The sequence below is a fragment of the Leptidea sinapis genome, chromosome 3 (genome assembly GCF_905404315.1).
Source record: "Leptidea sinapis chromosome 3, ilLepSina1.1, whole genome shotgun sequence".
Classification (NCBI taxonomy): Eukaryota; Metazoa; Arthropoda; class Insecta; order Lepidoptera; family Pieridae; genus Leptidea; species Leptidea sinapis.
In genome coordinates this window covers 12,665,346-12,687,258 of record NC_066267.1, presented here as the reverse complement: position 1 = coordinate 12,687,258, position 21,913 = coordinate 12,665,346, and the positions used below count along the sequence as shown (strand labels likewise).

The 21,913-nt window shown below is 35.2% G+C and overlaps 1 protein-coding gene across 3 annotated transcripts in view; it reads left to right on the top strand.

Moving 5' to 3' along the window:
* Nucleotides 1-21,913, top strand: part of LOC126979554 (calcitonin gene-related peptide type 1 receptor) — a 105,869-nt gene that overhangs the window by 69,146 nt on the left and 14,810 nt on the right. For all 3 annotated transcript variants that reach the window (XR_007732841.1, XR_007732840.1, XM_050828915.1), the window contains exons 2-3: nucleotides 17,264-17,385; nucleotides 21,186-21,296. Coding sequence is in view for 1 of the 3 variants with exons in the window: in XM_050828915.1 (XP_050684872.1) it covers nucleotides 17,310-17,385; nucleotides 21,186-21,296 (187 nt within the window). In the remaining 2 variants the exon portion in view is untranslated. The remainder of the gene's footprint in view (nucleotides 1-17,263; nucleotides 17,386-21,185; nucleotides 21,297-21,913) is intronic.

Sequence of the window (21,913 nt, the reverse complement as noted above, 5' to 3'; positions counted from 1 at the left end):
ATGTTATTACTTAAATTATAATCTTGATCCCATCCACATCCACAAATCTCTATTTTTTGCTTTCTCCAGCAAGTTTTTGCCTGCCACTGTAAAAAATGTCATCACTCCACCGCATATTGGGTCTACCTCGGTATCTGTTACCTGAGGGACCACTGCATTTTGTCGCTATTGAATTTTTTTTTTAATGAAAATGAACAAAACGAGTCGAGCAGGACGTTCAGCTGATGGTAATTGATACGCCCTACCCATAACAATGCCTGAGCGGCACTACAATTGAGACATAAGATGGTAAGTCTCATTTCCCCAATAATTTCACTAGCTGCGTCGCCCTTCAGACCGAAACACAGTAATGTTTACACATTACTGCTTCACGGCAGTGCAAATGCCGTATATATTAACTTAAATCCAATACAAAGTTACGAATTAGCAAGCCCTTTGTTTTGGCACAGAACGGAAACTATTTGAAAACAATAGAACAGAACTAAGCCGCGCTAGCCGTGGCATTACGAGTATAACATACGCGCTAATAACACACCATATATAATTAATTGGTTCCGTACCATATAACAATAACACCACTTGTGACGATAGCGTTGGCGGGTAACTTGTAAATCCAAACGGCTATTATTTTTCACTTTGCAGTACAATTGAAATGAAATGAAATTTATTTATTGCATCGAATACAGTACACATTATAGATCTTAAATTTACCTGAGTGTCTTCTATTCGGCTAATTTAAATTAGCATGCAAAAAGTTTACTTAATATTTTAAAAATCCCATTATAAATTTTTATTTTCGATTAACCATTTAAACAGGAGGCCAGTTAATCGTTTCAGTGGTGTGTTTTATTATTTCTAGACGTAGATGATTAAGTAATAAATAAAGTATACAGATTGCGTAGCTACTTTTAAGCTACGTGCAGAGGCAAGAGGTGAGAGTGGACCGCGGCGGAAGGACACCGATTTCAAAAATAACAATAATCGTACCTAGAATTATACTAATTAATTAGATTGTATAAAAATTCGCAATTATTTTTATACTTTTTAGTGCCTATTATATACTATATCTCTTGTTTTGGAAGTGTTTTTGAAGTCAGTTGTTTTTTTGTTAAATTTTTTGATTAATATGAAGCTGCTTTAGTCCAACTAATTTTCGAGTTTAAATCAAAAACCTCAAAAAACAATCTAGTCAATATGATACAAAAAAATAGAGAGTTCGTTCTTTTTTTACAATCTAAATACACTTGCTTATTAAAATAAAACACTAGCTCAGTATCATGATAATTTCAGTCGGAAGACGTCCATTGCTGAACAAAAGCCTTCCCCAAAAATTGCCACGACGATCGATCCTGCGCTGCCCCCATCCAACGTATTCTGGCGATATTGACCAGATCACTGTGTTAAAGGGATACTCTATATTTAAAATTATTTTATACTTTTTAAAGCGTATGTTTGTAATTTAACACGCATGATCTGTGTCTTCTCAATTTGTGGCCGATGCTGCAACCTTCACTCTATAACTATTGCGTAACTCCATAAGGTAACGGTTGAAATATCTTCACAATAACAAATTAAGGAAAAGTCCTCCCCTCTGAGTTAGAAAACACGGATTTGTTTTCCACAAGGCACTATTAGATAATAAACTTATCTCGTAGCTTGGTCTTGAAAAATATATTGACAAGTCAAGATTTATTCGCTTAACATATTTAAATTATCATTTTTAATGTCTTACTAAAAGTTTTGACATGTCAGAGTAAGTCAAGTATATTATATTCAAATATTTTTACACGTTTTTATTAGCTTCACCTGTTTGTATGTTTGTTTGTAACCGACTCATTTGGGCGCGATTTTGACCCACTTGAAACCGCTAGATTTCGTTCAATCTTCGTAGATTTATCGAGGACGTATAGATGGTAATTGATAAGCCCATTACAATGCAGTGCCGCTCATGATTCTTGAAAAACACAAAAATTCTGAGCGGCACTACAACGTCACCTTGAGACATAAGATGTTAAGTCTCATTTGCCCAGTAATTTCTCTATTACGGCGCCCTTCAGACCGAAACACAATAATGCTTACATATTACTGCTTCACGGCAGAAATAGGCGGCGATGTGGTACCCATAATCTAGCCGGCATCCAGTGCAAAGGAGCCTCCCACTGGTAAATCCCTTTTATCGCAGATGTGTCCTTTTCCCCACTTTGTTTTCTTCACCGTAAGGGCTTCTAATAAATTCATATTGAGTGGTGGGGATCATTTTAATTAGCATTATTAAAACTCCACCGTTTTATAAAACATGTACTTAATGTAATGATTGTGATATTATGTATAGATACAAACGTGGTTAACGATTTGGTTGGTTAATGATGAAGACCCGGTGATGAGTGTCTGGCTTTAATCATGACACAACGACGACAACAGGCCGCTATAAATAATATTGATGAATGAGAATTGAATTGCACACAGATTTCTACAGAACTCAAACCGTAGCTAGTGAAATTACTGGGCAAATGAGACTTAACATTTTATGTTTCATAGTGACAACCGCAGTTGTAGTGCCGCTCAGAGCTTTATGAGTTTTCAATAATCCTGAGCGGCACTGCATTGTAATGGACAGGGCGTATTAATTACCATCAACTGAACGTCCTGCTCATCTCGTCCCTTATTGGCATAAAAAAAGGTACGAATTATATTTTTTACGTAATTGCAACATTCCCGAGCAAAGAATTAGCAATCTCCCGCGGAATGTGACAGGCATTCGTCAATTATGGTTTTACAACATTTTTATGTCGACACACGATGAGAGCCCTGATGGTGTGATAACAATTTTATGTCGAACTCTTTATTACTTATTTACAAAGAACAACATTCAAGTTCTTGCCTTATTTAGCTTGTTTGAATATTCATGCTGGGTGTCTTTGTAAGATTAAGTATTGTTCATGGGAAAAGGTACAGCGTTGTTTAATGCTAATGAGAAACCTGTAATGTAGTTGGAATTGGTAAATTGTTTTCTCTGTGCAGTAATTTGGAACAAGTGCTTAATTTATTTTGTTGGTCGACGGACATCCATGCTTATTTTTTATTTTCTGTAACATATGTGACTTTCTCAGTGATATCACAGATTGGGAATAGAGCGACCGCTCTCAGGCTATTAAATAATAGCACAAATGAATGTAGGAGTCGATGCCGCGACCTCTCGTGTTCCGTGCGATCGCTCTTTCCAACTGTTCGAGAGACGTATTGTTAATAAAATCTTGTATGCTTTTTTAACTCTCAGATTGTGGCTTCATCTACAGGACTGTTACGATTTGGGATTCTTTAAAGAAAAAGAGATTTTCTTTTGCACACAAACGTTTCCACTTTATTAATGATATTGCACATAGATACAGAATAGCCACAGACTATAATATAGTTGTAGATACAAGTTACAACAGATAATATTATAAGTGCGGTCAATCAACTAAGTAATTATAATATATATTAAATATATAATTTTATTAGGTAGTTAGCAAGCGACCGCTCTCAGGCTTTTAAATAATAACACAAATAAAACTAAATACAACATTTTCTGAACGATGCAGGACTCGAACCCGTAACCTCTCGCGTTCCGTGCGATCGCTCGCCGTGGCTTTATCTACAGGATCTACTTTACAGTAAGTGATAACCTGCTCAGCCCCCATATTTTTATATTAGCAAAATTGACAAAAGATGTCGCTCTTGCAAATCTAAACAATATGTTATGTTTTTAAGTAATAACTTCTGGGATCAATTAAAATTAATCACTTTAAAAACGTTACAAATTGTTTATAATAACTATTAGCAGAAGTATAGAAGGTCCAGAAACAAGATGTTAAGTTTTTGATTGGCAGCAGAGTGCAACTTCCAATAATTTTGCATAAAGCTGATGATTTTTTCTAATTCGACTATACTATTTCTATTCTGAAAATAGCTAACCATTTCGTTTATCCGGGTGTGAACAAATCACTGAATAGATAAGGGATCAGGGACAATCAGACAGCTCCACAGTTGACGTAAAGTGTCGGTCGTATCTCTTAACCGAATCGCAGATACGATATAGTGTTATATCAGAAGCTCCTCAATGTACTATAAATCTTCTATCATTATAATATAATTCCTTCATGGAGTGATTGTAATTTGGCTGTTATGTGTAACTGCAGAATATCACGTTTTACACACAGTGTGAATAAAGATCCATTTTTTATGCCAATACACAGGACGTTCAACTGATGGTAATTGATACGCCCTACCCATTACAATGCAGTGCCTTTTATGATTCTTGAAAAACCCATAAACTCTGAGCGGCACTACAATTGCGCTTGTCACATAAGACGTTATGTCTTTTTGCCCAGTAATTACACTAGCTACGGCGCCCTTCAGATCGAAACACAGCATTGCTTACACATTACTGCTTCACGGCAGATATAGGCGCCGTTGTGGTACCCATAATCTAGCCGGCATCCTGTGCAAAGGAGCCTCCCACTGATAATGAATCTAAGCAAAGCAGCAACAAAGTTTGGATATCGATAAAACTACGTTGATTTTTTTCGCGCTATAATATATACTAATAAAATAATATAATATAATTAATCTTATCATGTGTTGTAATGCCATCGAAAACAGAAGATGGCCTAACGCGAAACATAATACAGTTTCGATTAAGTCACAAATTCACAGATCGCTGGCGATAAAAGTCCCGTCAGCCTGAACCTTATAACTCGTGCAATGATTTGTGGCTTTACTTAGTGACTAAAAGATTCACTGCGCGAAGGTAAAATGATTTGTATGAAAGCGCATTAGGAACAGTAAGTATTTTTTATCATTAAGAGTCTGACAAGAACTAATTTTATTGCAAAAATACCACCGCATAAGCCCTACTCTGATCTTTATAATTTAACTAATGCTACATTTACTCGTATAGAGATAGATAAGTTATTCAAATCTCAATATGAATGTATTTTATATTTTCAGCGAGCGCAGCACAATTAAAATTCAAATCATTGTATTTTGAAATGTACAACTCAATCTTAACATCTAAATAGAATTATTAGTTTAGTTCTTGAGAATAGTATGAGTTTGTATTGTGAGGGCCGGGAGCGTAGTTGTTACATTGTTATAATACTTACTCTTTACCCGTAGGGTTGATTATTGAAACGTACAATTAGAAAAGTGTTTTTATATTAATAACTTTATCACGTACACATTTATTAGAACCAAAATGGATTATAATTCAGGAATGATCTAAGAACCAAGAAGTCAATTGTGAAGTCTTCGTCTTAGAGAAATATATTTTGATAGAGTTTCTTTTTAACGAATAATATTTAAACTACATTAGATATGCCACTTGTGACTGATGACTATTCTTACGTTGAGATTGAGTACACCAGTCTTAGAAACTCTATTTATCTCATACAGAACAACAAATTCATTTAATTCGAAATTTCTATTCTTATATAAAAAAAAACATACGTTCTACATAAATTAATAATGGAACATAAATTAAATTAAAACAAAGAACCTCTTCTGTCTGCAATTGTGAAAAGTTTTTAACAACTTGGCTTCTTTTGATATTTAAGCAATTTATTATATATCTGCGCACCCTCAAACATAATATTTCTTCTCCCATAGCTTGGTCTTGTCTGAATGCTGGGGTAAATATATGTTTTGCTTGACGAGTAACATTTTTTGTACGTTTATCTTGTTTGTGAATGTTATTTGTATATCCAAGTCTTTAGTGTTATATTCATCAATTTAATTTAATATCATTACTTTCTTTGTAAATTTTAATTAGTGATTTTTATTGAGTTTTTTATTAGTCTTTAGTCTTTGCTGTGATATCCCAGACTTCTACAATGTATTCTAAGTGATGCTTTACCATAGAATTATAAATCGAGTAACGTTCACTCCTTAGCAGGCATCGGGCTAGCAGGAAGCGACAGTCAGAGAGTTGAACAAGACATACCAAGATTTAAGGATCCATACGTTACTCGAAAGTTTGGTTCAGTTTGTAAGAGCGCTTGGACGGAACCCAAGAGGTCGCAGGTTCGAGTCCGCATCGTTCATGAATTTTGGTTTAAAATTTTATTAATTTGTATTGTTTGTGTCACGCGCTACGGTAAATAAATAATATAGGTATTTCTATTTTTTTCTAATTACTCAGGTGTAAAAACAACATACTAAAAGGTTTGTAGGGTTAAATTTTGCCAAGTATGCAAACCTCAGTAAAACAGAGTAATAAAATTTATTGAATTAGGCGTTACTTTGCGGAAATCCATAATTATACAAATGGTTTAAGTTTTCCTTTAGTGTTAATTCCGCCAATAATTGTTTTAAAAACAAATATTGTCGATAATTGTTTTAAAAACAAATATTGGCGGAATTAACACTAAAGAAAACTTATATCATTTGTATAAACAGAGTAATGTCAATTAATTTATTAAGGAAACAAATAAATACATCACTGTAGTAAAAAATGAAGTTGAATAAAATATAAAATAAGAATATTAGATATATCCTAGAATAGTTTCACTGAGAACACAAAAGAATATAATAAATACAGAAATGACAATAGAACGTTAAGATAAGTAAGCAATAGAATATTTAGTCAAATACACAATTGTATATAAATCAAAACACCGACCGACATACTATACCACCAACTGTTATAAATGTTGTATTAGTTAAACTTAATAACATTATATATCTGAGGTGACAACCCTATCGTAAATCTCTAAATCGGAACGCTCGTTGGAAGTAAAAGCGTTTGTGCAAATCGCCAGTCATAGCCAACACGGCGTCGGCTAACCGGACAAGATGAAATGCTTTCTGCTTCAATTGTAAATCACAATGTTTACTGTAAATACCGAGCATAACTATTACGCGATCCGCTCCTCGGATATCATAAATAATGGTGTGAAATAAAACAGCTTTGAATGGTTACACTACTATGCTAACGATACTAAACGATTCCATTTTATTTTATACCGGTTGTACCGTGCAGTGCATGCATTGAAAATGTCCTACTACGGAACTACCAGAAAACGATATTTTTATTTTTGTGTCTGTCTGCTTGTTTTTTCCGGATAATCTTCAAATCAACTGGGACTTTTATGATGTCTAGTGATTTTTTATCGGCATGACGTGCTGCTGATGGTAATTAATACGCCCTGTCCATCAGCCTAGCGAAACTCTCTAAGAAAAAAGCGATTCACTCGATTGTATGAAACGTGCAGTCATTGATAGATTAACAGATGACGGCTATAATCTTGTAAAAAATGGAGATGGCCGGAATCCACTACGTTTTAAGCAACTGTTCGCTTTCAAAGTAAGCTGGGTTATACTTCGTCGCCAATCGCCATTTTGTAATAAATACTATTTCAAACGTATGGCAAATCACTGCACGTTTCATACTAAACTGTATTTTTGTAAAACCCAAAAGTTCTGAGCGGCACTACAATTGCGCTCGTCACCTTGAGACATAAGATGTTAAGTCTCATTTGCCCAGTAATTTCACTAGCTACGGCGCCTTTTAGACTGAAATACAGTAATGCTTACACATAACTGCTTCACGGCAGAAATAGGCGCCGCTGTGGTACCCATAATCTAGCTGGCATCCTATGCATAGGATACTCCCATATCGAGAGTCAGAGCTCAAATTTAATCTTGTTTTATTAAACAAGCATTACAATATAGTTAGTATAATATTAATATAGTTCTAGAATTATTATTCCAGTGGGTATGGACGTTCTCCGACAATTTCCAGTATGTTCTCTTTGTTTTCTTAATACATATTCAGATATTAATATGCGAATATGTTAATATATTTATAAATAATATAATCTTCAAAATGGAGATCTGACGTAAAGGCTCGTAATGCACCGTTTGATATGTTAATGTTGAAAGTAAATCTTAGTCTAGCTTGTGCAGGGGTTTCAGAGATTACTAAAACTGGGTTAATGCAAATTATATATAGTACATTGCACCACGTAAGTACTATATTTGTACTAATATTTCTCAACATTGTTTCCTTTTAGAATTCTTTTTGATGTCCTTTCTAACAAGCGGCGCAAGAACGCGAATATAATGCAAGCGAAAAAAGAAGAAGTGAAGAATTATTATTAATTCAAAATTCACATTTTATAAGATTTCTTGTTGGAGTTCAACGAGTGCTAATTTGTTTATGCAGTCGTTGGGGGATAAGGATAGGACATATAGGCTTTGAACATATTTTTGTAGAATTATGAAAAAAATTATGCTGAGTAATCACCGACAACCCACCCTCACTGTCTATTAACTCCACTGTTTTCTGCTATTAATCTAAAAAAAATATATATACCATGCGCTTTCTACACTTAAAATACATTTAAATATGAACAGTAAAATTAATCGTTAATAAACTTAGACGTTCGACGAGAGAACTCCATACCATCTGTGGTAATCCGATATATAGAAGACTTGCGACACGCGGAAGTAAAAGAAATCGTATCATATGTGAAAGCTCTTGTTAAGAATAACGATCTTCAAATAGTCTGAGTTTCTCTCGGCCTTACAAATCTCAATTCCACTGAGCTATATTATATTATTTTACAAAGGTGCTTTTTGTAGAAACGCCATTTGGATGGTAACGTGAAGAAGTGAACGTTTCCCACAATTACGTTATTAAAAACGGTACATAGGGCGCAAATTAAATGACACAACTAAATAATACTAACCAAACTACAAAGATATATATAGAAACAATGAATCAAATTCAAATTCACATATTTTTATTCCAAATAGGATATAAAATCACTTATTGAAAGTCAAAAACTATGCCTCAGTACTCAGGGCCCGTTATTATTTATAATGTTTGTCAATGATATTCAGAAGTGTTTCAAATTTTGTAAATTCTTGCTCAACGCTGATGACCTAAAAATTTATCACACTACATAGATATATAAATTTCAGGAAGATCTAGATCTTTTCTCTAATTACTGTTGTGACAATAAAATGACTCAATTACCTTCACAAAAAAGAGGACCACAAGGCGTTTCCCTTACACGTTAACTGGTACTCGACTCAAGAGCGTAGACAATATTAGAGACATAGGTATTGTTCTTGATATAAAGCTACATCTTGATACGCATGTAGACATGATCATTAATAATACATGTAAAATGTGTGGTTTTGTGTGTCACTCCTGTAATAACTTCACCCCGCTATCTACTTTCCGTAACATTTATAAATATCTAATACGGTTACAATTGGAATATATTGTCCCGGTGTGGAATCCTTTTTATATGAAATATATAGACGCAATGGAATCAGTTCAGAAAAAGTTCTTACGTAGAGTGCAATATAAGTGCGTCCGCCGCAGTTTGTTTTATGACTGTCTTTTGAATAATTTATAACTTGCTTACACTCCAAAATAGACACCTTCAGCTTGAGAGCATGGTGCTATATGTCATAACATATATGAATGCAATACTCTTAATAATATGTTGCACTACTGGGTTCCACCCAACACGCATCTAGATCGGTCCCGTTGTTTGCAACCAAATTCTGTCGTAGTAATGCTGGAAAACTATCACCCATTTATCAACTGACTACTACCTATAACAACAATTTTACTCATATTGATATCTTTGCTTCTCGTGTGGGATCATTTAAAAATATGTTAGCATCTGCCTTGAAACAATATAAATGTTATTGTTATGCTGCTTAATAATATTATCTCAGAATTTTTAATTAACTTTCTTTAACTATTATACATCACCATTATTCAACATTCTATGACAATGTAATATAACACGTGGTTAGCGGTGCTGGTGAAATAATTACTTTTAACTTTGATTAATTATATATTATAAGTACATATTGTGAACACTGTTTGTTGACCCTAATAAATCAATAAAAAAATTTAATATATTAGACAACGGTTTCTAGATTGTCTGGCTTTCCAGCATAGGTCTCCCCAAGTGTTCTCCACAAAGATCTATCTCTTGCTTTCCTCATCTAAGTCGCACCTGCTACCTTTTGATAATCATGTTCCCATCTTCGATGCTGTCTTCCTTTATTTCTCGAATTATATCTTGGATACAATTCTGTCACTTCTTAATCCATTTCTCAGTCTTACTTGTTCTCTTATCATGTGTCCAGCACATTTCCACATCAGTTGTTCAGTATCACCTGTTTGACATGATATCGTATATCTAATATATTGGTTCGTTTTCTTAAAAGAGGGATATAAGCTTCTAAAAGTTTTATCATCCCGTCCCATAAAATTCAAGGCAACTCAATTAAAAAAAATTCACACAGATAAATGAAAGAGATAGCCCTAAACGTCCAACAGTGAACATAAGTTCGTTAAGTTTATTACGAAGCTAACTCAAATTACAGGCTCGCTCGCGCCACCGTTCTTAGTGAGTTAGCATCGATCCGACGACGTTCAGCCTATCTTCGGATATTATAACACGGCTTACGCTCACACGAACTGAGGAGCATCGATATTTCAGAATTCAATTTGTGTAGCAAGCTCCTGATACGAAGTGCAATAAATATGGAGGAATATACGGGTAAGACTTAACCCAGATCTTACTATCCATTTATCACCAATGGATAGCGTGGTTCTCGAGGAAGGTTTTAGTATATAATTTGTTAAGTTATTGCATAGATTTTTGTATTCATTAACGATATTTGCGAGATGTTGGTTAAAATAAGCGCCCTATGAGCTTTCAACAAAAACGCTATCTAAGCCCTTCGAGATATAACAAAATAATGTATTGTTGAATTGTTTATCTTATATAGATCTATACAAAAGATCGCGATGGCATATGTCTGTCTCTTAAGGATAACATGCTATATCAATTTTAATACTTTAAAAACATATTAGAATTATTCAGAAATACGTTTTTGTATTATTAATAACTCATTAACTTTGATTACACATTACCGATGGCTTTAGAATACACTATTCCCGAATACTTACATAATTTTTATTTTCTATTGACAGAACAGCGTCGGTCGGGTCAACTAGTTCATTTATCTAATATCTTTAAACGAGCAATTCTTGTATATAAACATATAACCTGAATCTCGGAAACGGCTCCTACGATTTGAATGAATTTAGTATACAGGTAGTTTCGAGGGCGAGAAATCGATCTAGCTAGGTTTAAATTTCAAAAAATGTAGTTTAATCCGTGTTTTAATGATAAACTGCTACAATAACATTAGAATAAATTTCGCCATTATATGCAAGACTATAATAGTTCAGGTGGGACATTGGGTGATCCGGAAAGCAGATGACCCGGGTTCGAATCCAGATGTCCTATTAGTTTGGTTTTTTGTTCAAGTTTTGTACATTCTTAAAAATCCGAGAAATTCAGTCGTCCAGATATTATTATATATTAGGTACTCACAGCAATCTATAGTTTTTATTTTTTTTTTTAATTTTGAAAATTGCGTCAGCTATTGAGCGTTTTATCTTTACAAAAGTTTTACTTAAAAAATAATAGAAAAAGCAAGTCTTTATTATTAAATGCAAACTGTAATCAAAAGTCAAAAATAAATATTCCATTACTTGATTCGTTCTCCCCTTTCATCCTGGTTAAAGGAAATTATAGTAACTAAGGAACATCGGTCCTTAATAAATGTGCAGATTTTCAGATATATATTCCTTCCTATACCTTCTTCAAATTGTTGAAAATAAATATAGAAAGATTCGTTGACATTCACAATTATTACAGTACTAATAAACATACTAATAATAAACACTCTGAAGAATGAACTGACTTCCATCGACTTATTTCGAAGCGTTCGTTATTATTGGACAAATATTGTTTTGACCTATTTCGCGTCTTTTGGCCGGACAAACAAACGAAGTGTAATCAATAGATGTTAGCGCTGTATAGAGACAGAACAATTTAATTAATATTTAAGCGCTGGCCGTAATTACAGGTTTTGTTTTTAATAAACTCAGTGTAACGAGCGATCGCGACGCCTGTATGGTACGAGTGAACTACTCAATTAATTATTCACCTTTATTATAATATATTTCAAAGCTGTGTGTTGTTGGAACGACGTACTATTTTTAACTTTCATCAAATTTAATCAGTCTAAGATCATTTACACTATTTGTTTGCTGCTAGTGACGAAAAATAGGCATATTATGCTTAATAAATATTTATTTAATTTTGATAAATAAAAACATGAATATTAAACTATTAGCACTGTTTATTTGGCCGAATCATTAACTTAGTATACTAGCGTAAAGTATATCTTTTATGGAAAAGGAGTACAAACGAGTGTATGGATCACTTGGTGTTTAGTGATCACCGCCGCCCACATTCTCTTGCAACACCAGAGGAGGAGGAATCACAGGAGCGTTGCCGGCCTTTATGGAATACATGGTACCCATGTCGTATTGTCCCGGAAACACCGCACAAGGAAGCTCATTCCGCAGCTTTGTAGTTAAAGTTGGATTGTCTACTGCGAATCCCCCTCCAATTCAATGTACGTGGATGAAAGCTCCTTGAAAGCCGCACTGTCGAGGACCGCCGCACATCCAGATGGTAGGGATGATATCCTAATTTGTGGCGTGTCATGCGCAGGTGAAACAGCTCTTCGGAACACTCCCCGTGATAAATGCAGTAGAAGACTCACAATGAAGCGACGTCTCTACGCAACGCCAAGTGATACAGCCGTTAACAGAGCACTGGGTCCTCGACAATTCGAGCTGCTCTGCGTTGCACGCGGTCAAATGGATTGAGCTGATACTGGGGTGCGCCAGACCAGAGATGTCAGCAATACTCCATATGTGGCCGAGCTTTGTAGAGCGCTAGAATGTGGGCTGGCTTGAAGTATTGCCGTGCTCTAATAATGACGCCTAGTTTCTTCGAAGCCAATTTGGCTTTGCCCTGCAGATGGCCACGGAATTGGCAATCGCTCGAGATTTCGAAACCCAGTATTCCGATACTAGGCGAGGCTATGAGGGAAGTGTTGTCGAAGAGCGGTGATACGACAAATGGGTTTTTTTATTGGTAAACGCGCAAACTTGAAACTCTTCTGAGAGTTAAATTGGACAAGGTTCAATTTACCCCATTCCTCGACCTTCTCAAGAGAGGACTCGATAGAAGATACATTTTTCTCCCGGCACTGGTCAACGATTACCTGAGAGAGACCTGCATGGCCCGTGTATACGGCATCACCAGCGCTGTCGTTTGCACTGCAATATAAATTCAAATTCAAATTCAAAAACACTTTATTCATGTAGGTCACAGAAATGACACTTATGAATGTCAAAAAAAAATATAAAAATATTGTTTCTTATTGAATTTACCGCTACTTCGTAAAGGGTTGAGCTAATGAGTAGAAGTAGCAAGAAACTCATTGCCACTCTTTTAAGTCAAGATTTACATTTTAGTTGTTTTACAAATCATTTCAATTACAATATATGCATACCAAATATATTACCAGCAGCTACAACTCTCCAATGTCGTAATGAACTAAATAAGTAAAATAATCGAGTTATGCAAAATAGCGGAATACATTCCACGCTCACTGTTAACAATATCAGTGTTCTGGTGAAATCTATTTGTTACCATGTATTCGCGATAATTATTTCAATGATAAAAAAAATGGTTATTAATTATTATAATAATATTATATTGGGGTTAATTAAATTGAATCATAATCAATGTCAAAAAAACTTTATTCAATTAGGCTTAAACTAAGCGCTTTTGAATAGTCACAATAAATATTTCTTTTCAATAACTAAATCTAGCTAAGTTCGGAAAAAGTTAAGCTCGATGTTTCTTCTCTTTTCAATCAAATAGAGTATTTTACAATGGCTGTAATAAGTATATATATAATATAGTAATTGCCTTAATTGCATCCAACAAATACAATGATTTATTAACTGTCACCACAAGCAGCACCCGTTCACGAGTTGACGCATTGACCAGCCATCGTTCCCTGCTCACATATTCGAGGTTTGGAGACGACCCGGTATACGACGCCGCCGCAAGCAATGCCATTTCAGTAAGCATGACGAACCATGTTATAGCATATTTACCAATGATAACTACAAAATTACCAAATTAATGCTCACAAAGCAATAAGTATTAAGTTAGAATGTGAAAATTTTACCAGATTGTTTTATAAACAATTATAAGTATATTATTGATAATTATTGTAAATTTTATAACTTCATTAAAATAGATTGCCTCGCATTGATGAAGTTTTAGCTTCTGTCGAATAGTCTGTTTTTTTTTTTTGTAAAGTAGCCGGCATTCGCCTTTTCTTCTCTGCAGCTCGTTCAATGGATGAGTACTGTAAACTATTGATTCATAAGTAAGTTTAAGGGCAATAATTGCAAAGCAGCTATGCTGAATTTCCCAGCGAGATCAAATTTATTAGAAATGAGGTGATCCGTAGGAGAACCAAAGCTACCGACAAAGCCCAGATGATCGTGAAACCGAAGTGGCAATGGCACATAGCCCGACGAACAGATGGCAGTTGGGGCAGTAAAGTCCTCGAACGGCGACCACGTACCGGAAGACGTAGTGTTGGTAGAACGTAGTCTTGTGGGGACAAGATGGACCGACGATCTGGTCAAGATCGCCGGTATAGGTTGGATGAGGGCAACGCAGGATCGATCGTCATCGCGATCTTTGGGGGAGGCCTTTGTTGAGCAGTGGACGTCTTCCAGCTGAAATAATGATGATGATGATGAAGTGAGTTTGATGTACGGAAACATAAAAATACACAGAAATCTTTAAAATTTAATTTTGGCTATAAGTACGACTTTAGTATAACCTTACACTTCCTTGAGAGATCAACAAATTGTACTTTTTTGAGTAAACTTCTGATCCATTGATTCAGGAATTCTCACGTGCATGACTTAAGCACATATGGGTGTGTACCCATAAACAACACTCGAAACTTGTTCAGCTTGTCTCACGAAATAATATTGTAAACAATCTAGTATGATCAAAATATTAATAATTATAATTAATGCAACAACTTTATTCAAGTATAAAATGCCTTTTATATCGGTCGTGCCAACATCTCTCGCGATAGCGTCGACGAGAACGAGATGTGTGAGCGTGTCTTTTTTATGACAATAAGGGACGAGACGAACACGACTTCAGCTGATGGTAATTGATACGCCGCATTACAATGCAGTACCGCTCAATATTATTGAAAATTTTGAGCTGCACTACAATTGTGCTTCGCCCCCTTGAGACATAAGATTTATTTTTTCTTTATTGATTTAGGGGCTTTTATACGTATGTACATGTGAGCCCGAGACATAAGATGTTAAGTCTCATTTGCCAACACAGTAATGTTTACACATTAGCGTTTCATGGCAAAAATATGCATCCTGTGCAAAGGAGCCTCCCACTGTCTGAATAGGAAACAGTGCCAGTTTAATCCTAAAAAGAGACAAGCGTTCACTGGTAAAAAGTCTAATTTTGTCGTGTCCCTTCTTCATTCCCGCTTCTTCCATTTGACCGCATACGAATACCGGCTGGAATCAAAAACCATCAAGTCTTCTTTTTTGTGCATCTCCCACCGCATATATCACAGGGATTTCTCAGAGGAGTTGTACGCGTGGATACCAGAAGCTGAACTCCACCACCGGACATTACGTCAAAATGCTAAATATCAATTTTTCTTTTTTACAATCGTTGAGTTATATGAGTATTAGATACTTGTATAAATGATTAATAGTCATGACCTATTCCATAACAATAGATAAACCTAAAAATATAAATCATTTCTAAATATAAATCGTCATCAAAATAAAATAGGTAGGTACATTAAGAACCCGATATACATATTTTATATTATATAGATAATACATATTTTAACTAGATTGATATGAGATTAAGGACATCTCATCTACAAATTCTACAACATCAACAAATTTTCATGGAAAACAATATCAAGTGATGAGATCACCGATATAAGATACCCGAGTGACTAAGCGGCACTAAAAATAAATTCACCGAAAAGGGAATTGGATACAAATACAATTTGATTACAAACAAAGTCCCCATCCTGTGCAGAGCTGCTAGGTGCTCGGATTGTTCCTGACGCTAACGTGTCCCGCTACATTACAATCGATTTGTTCTCACGTTACCCTTGAGGGCTTTAGACCCGGATTATATGAGACATACACCAATTTACGAATATTATCTTGTTTATATTTATTTTCGTTCGAACTCCAAGAACATCTGATAAATATTAAACTTTTAATGGGAATCCTTTTTGGGACTGGCCCTTTAAATAATAATCCACTTGACCTTTTTATCTTAATTATTAAAATGCTTTATCAAATTCTGAGTACTAACAAACTTTTAGGTGGACGTGTTTTTTTTAAACTTTGGAATACGCATATCGATTACTGACAACAATTAAAAATATCATCGCATTTGATCTGTCTGTTCTCACGAGATGGCGTCTTCCAAGTGCGCTCGGATCTTGTCCACAACAATAGCGTCCAAGTACTCATCATAAACGAGATTTGTGAGTACTCTGAGTGAAAACTTTGCACTAGAAATACCTTATTATGATTAATGTTCTTCTACGTACGTGATACTGAAGTCCATGTTTTCTTGCAACACCAGAAAAGTCACAGCAGCTTTGCAGGCCTTTAAGTTTACATGCTTTATTTAATACTCTATGATATCGACCTGAAAACACCTGGCATGCAAGTTCATTCCACTTTCCTTATACGTAGAATAAGTATCCCGCAACGTTCCCCAGTGGGAGGATCCTTTGCACAGGATGCCGGCTAGATTATGAGTACCACAACGGCGCCTATTTCTGCTGTGAAGCAGTAATGTGTAAGCATTATTGTGTTTCGGTCTGAAGGGCGTCGTAGCTAGTGAAATTACTGGGCAAATGAGACTTAACTTCTTATGCCTTGAGGTGACGAGCGCTATTATATTGCCGCTCAGAATTTTTGTGTTTTCAAGAACCTTGAGCGGCACTCCATTGTAATGGGCAGAGCGTATCATATACTATCAACTTAACGTCCTGCTTTTCTCGTCCCTTAATTTCTAAAAAAAAAGTGTTGTTCACTGTCAAGGAACGCCACACCCCCAGATGATGATTTTGATAGTTAAGTTTGTGGCACTTATGAATTTCAATGTTATTTTATCTTTATATTTACTACCACTTCGGAAAAGATGAAATTTAATGACAAGAAGTGACAAGAAACTAATTGGCATTCTTAATTGCTAATGTGATGTGTTGGCAGGTGCTGATGAGCAGTAATGTGGACGCTGATGCGGTGAGCAGCTGGCATGGAGGACCCTGAGAGGATTGCGCGTGACCAGGCTGCGTGCGACCTTGCCAACAACCTCACCGTGCTGCCTGACGGTATTACCGACCTCCTTCATTAATCTTTTTAAGTCACCGCAAGTTTCAGAAAGCAACCTTAGAGTAAATGTTTCTATATATAAAATATCGTCACTTTCTTTTTCATTGCGACAGTCATAGATAGATGACGAAACATTAAGTTTAAATATACTTCCTGCAAGTAGCGGAGGAGTTAGAGGAGTACATCTCTCGGTACCTACACTGCGCACAACTGTCCCTGACCCCTTTACGTAAAGCCGTACGATTGAAGCGACAATCTCATCTATCCCCTATATCCCGATAGCTACTAGATGCATCCAAAGCAGTAAAGTTCCAATGACTTTTTTTCCACGTTGTACAAACTATGAAACTGTATAAAAGGGCAAATGAATCAATAGATTTAAAAAAACGCAATCACTAATCTTTTAGAACCTAAATTCAAAAGGAAAAGCGAAATAAACTTATTGTGCTTATGTTATAATCCCAAACGTTCTGAAAAGCATATTAATTTAATATAAAATACACTTTTCTATTCTATGAAATCCGACATTTTCTATTATTATTCATAATTCACTTCGTGTGTCTTAAACAATATTGTGAAACAACAAATGCCACTTTAATATGAAAGCAATATATTCTAAAGTATTATTATAATAAAACATGTGTGCAATACAATTCACACGTGGTAGAAAACCTTCAAAAATGTTGGCTTCAAGATGGTCAGCACTTGTATAATAATTTTAAGATGAACATTGTGTATGAACCTCTAAACTGCATATGAAGTCCTGGTTGCTAGGATGACATATGATTTTAACCGCTATGAAAGACATCACCATCACCGCTACCATATTTATGTTTTCTTGGTGTCGATGTAATAATACGTCGTGCGCATCTCGTCAGAATATACAAAAGGTAAACTCGCGTCATACATACAACTATGATCGCCTGGTACCAAAACACTGTTTAATGCTTCGTATCTCATTCTCTCGCCAGCTGAATCCTTTTTGTGTTCATTTACCTGTTTAAGTCTCTATCGTCTCGGTTTTTCGTTTCATCGAGTTTCACAACGATTCTCAAGAAGTTTCTCTTCAAAAACTCTCCAACGAGCTTTTATAATGTGAAAAGAAATAAAATTTTATTTGACAAATTATTACGCGTTTCTAAATTAAACTCTACCGTAATCCGAAACCACGTTAAATATTTCATCTTACACAGATTAGTCACAGTTCAAACGACAAAAGTTTTTAATCTGACAAACCAAGACATAATGGTACCTCATACTTTTCAGAACTCCGCAATAATTACTCCCAAAAGTAATTAATCACGTTTGACAGTTGTTCAAAACTTTTTGGCTTCTTATATAATTGATTAGGTAATACGTCTTGGTCCTTAAATGCTATATTCTTTTTGTTGTATATATTATATTATCTAGTGTTTGTAAGTCATGTGGTATTTTTATGGTAGCGTTCATTTTATGCATATTGTGATTCAGCAATTTTGTTTCATTAAATCCGGACCGAATAAAGGCATAAAAGGCATTTATTTTCTCAAAATAAATAAATTGAATCCTTTACAATTATTTTTGATGTCACTTCTAATACTACTACAGCTTCGTACACAAATGGCGCTCTTTTTAATGAAATATCATTCTGTCATTGTTATTGCTATAAAAATAGCATGTAAGCGTATAATTTATAGGAATCAAACGTAAGTATTCTCTCAAACTAACTCTCTTAATAAATTATTTTCGCGACAGAAGATATTTTTAATAATAACTGTCAGCAATAAACTCTTTTTGTCGGATGAAACGGACTGTTCAAACACAAAATTCTTGCAATGTAGGTACATTCATAAGTATTGTGACGCTTAAATATTATATATACAATTCAAAATACTTGCAACTGTGTCGGGAATTGAATGAATGGAAAGGGACAAAACAGACACTTCAATTTTATTTGTTCAATATTTTTTTACTGGAAAAGAGGACGAACTAGCGTACAGGTAAGGACCTGGTGTAGGGTGATCACCGCCGCCCACATTCTCCAAAGGAATCACAGGAGCGTTCCGGCCTTTAAGGAAGGGTTACGAGCTTTTTATATTGTATTATACGCATGAGAAATAACTTAAATAATAACTTCATTAAAATGCACCGTACTAATAAAGAAGTTACTATTTTAATCACAAACGTAAAAATATTCGACAGAATAAACAATTTGTAATATTAGAAGTTCTCAATCCCTGAAATACAGTAATTTTTACGAGTAACGAGTGAATTCGGAGTCATTTCAGCTTTTATGAGTTTTACGTCAACACGAGTGGCTCTTCAGCTCATCATTCTGATAGCTGTGCAGAATAATTATGAATATCAACCAGGAGACTTTCGAGTGGCGACGCCTGTCTATAAATTAATAATCTATAGTAATATTATAAAGAGGAAGAAGAATGAATATTTGACTTCATTCGGGTGGACTTATAATAATAATATTAATAGACTGTAATCTGATAAGCCCCAGTAGTTGGACATCTAAAGTTTTGCTAAGTTTCTTTAATGAAAACTATTGCAAATCGAAAAAAAATTACAAATAAGTTTAAATATTATGTGATGTAACATATGAATATATTTATTGTAACAAAACAAACGTTATTCATAGTATTCATATGTATCATAGTATTTACAATACTATGATTACAAAAAATTAAGACTATCAGTACAGGGAAACATACCAAGAATACTGGCAGCATTTCTGCGTTGGATAGCTAGGACGTTCAGCGGACGGATCAGCCGTTGACCGAAATTGCTGCCAGCACTTGGGTTGCCAGTGGCCCTAATGCTAAGTTGTGTTTACTCATGACGACATAACAACTATTATTTTAAAAACCAAGATGGCGGCAAATACCGAAATATTATAATTTAAAAAGAACAGTTTTATCTTGTACGGTGGATCCCTTCTCTTTTAATACAATTTCTATTCCTATGAAGTATATTTCACCATTTCACATTAACGATGTTCTTTATATGGAAGTGGAAGGCAAACGAGCATGCATACGGGTCACCTGATGGTAAGTGATCACCGCAGCCCAAGCTCTCTTGTCCAATAGCGGCCAAGTGCATGTCGGACTCGCCAATGAAGGGTTCCGTTGCAGCAAGTAACATAATATAAAAGTTATATAGAAAGGAAAATGATATTAAATTATCTAAATTAAAAAGGCAAAAAATCTTTGCTCAAAATCATACAGTGCAAATGAGCTCTCATCATTTATACGTATTAAAAGAAACTGCTTACTAGATCTCGTTCAAATCAATTTTCGGTGGAAGTTTGCACGGTAATTAATATATTCACATATATTTTTTTTTGATTTAACATTCTCTTATTTTAGAAGTAACAGGGGGGGTACATTTTTCCACTTTGGAAATTTCTCTCGCGCAAACAATTCAGTAAAAAAATGATATTAGAAACCTGAATAAAATTTTGAAGACCTATCTATAAATACCCCACACGTATGGATTTGATGAAAAAAAATTTTTGAGTTTCAGTTCTAAGGATGAACCCCCAAAATTTTTTGTTTTTTTATATATCATCAGTATAATTCTTATAGTTTTGGAAAAAAGTGGCTCTGACACACATTAACAGACAGACAGACAATATAACGAATCTATATGGGTTCCGTATTTGTCATTTGGCTACGGAACCGTAAAAACGGAGCACATTGGTACATGGCGGGCTAGGATTCAATCGTGGCGCCGTGGTGAAGATAATCGGCTCTACCAACTGTACTAATTTTTATACAGATGTGAATGTTATTTATGTGTTTACCTTCAGGTGTATTCTGTCCTGGAACCTTCGACACGTGGCTCTGCTGGCCCCCGACTCTCGCCAACTCCACAGCATACGCGCACTGCCCCGAGTTCGTCCCGGGATTCAGTACAGATTGTAAGTCATACATTATTTTGAGACTACAGCTGGTGAGGATAAAATATATGTTTGCAGCGTGTGAAGGAACTCGACGACGGGAATCAGATTAAACAGCTCATTGGTAAGATCTCTGTGATGCGGTACAAGATGCACCATAAGCATACTTGCATCCATTATCTGCTACCATATAAGTTGTAAGTTTAGATAGTTTGATGTTTAAGACATAAGAAGTTTACCTACTTGAATGTTAGACATCGCTAGAGGACATATCAGCACTATTGTTACATAATATTTACTTGACCTTAAGGTAGGCATCTTCGTAATAACACAATATTTGTAGAAAACAATAAGTTATAATGGATAAATGAAGATTTATTATAATGTTTTTTTTTTATGAAATAGGAGAACAAACGAGCGAACGGGTCACCTGATGTTAAGTGATCACCGCCGCCCACATTCTCTTGCAACACCAGAGGAATCACAAGAGCGTTGCCGGCCTTTAAGGAAGGTGTACGCGCTTTTTTTGAAGGTACCCATGTCGAATCGTCCCGGAAACACTGCACAGCGAAGCTCATTCCACAGCGTTGTAGTACGCGGAAGAAAGCTCCTTGAAAACCGCACTGTGGAGGACCGCC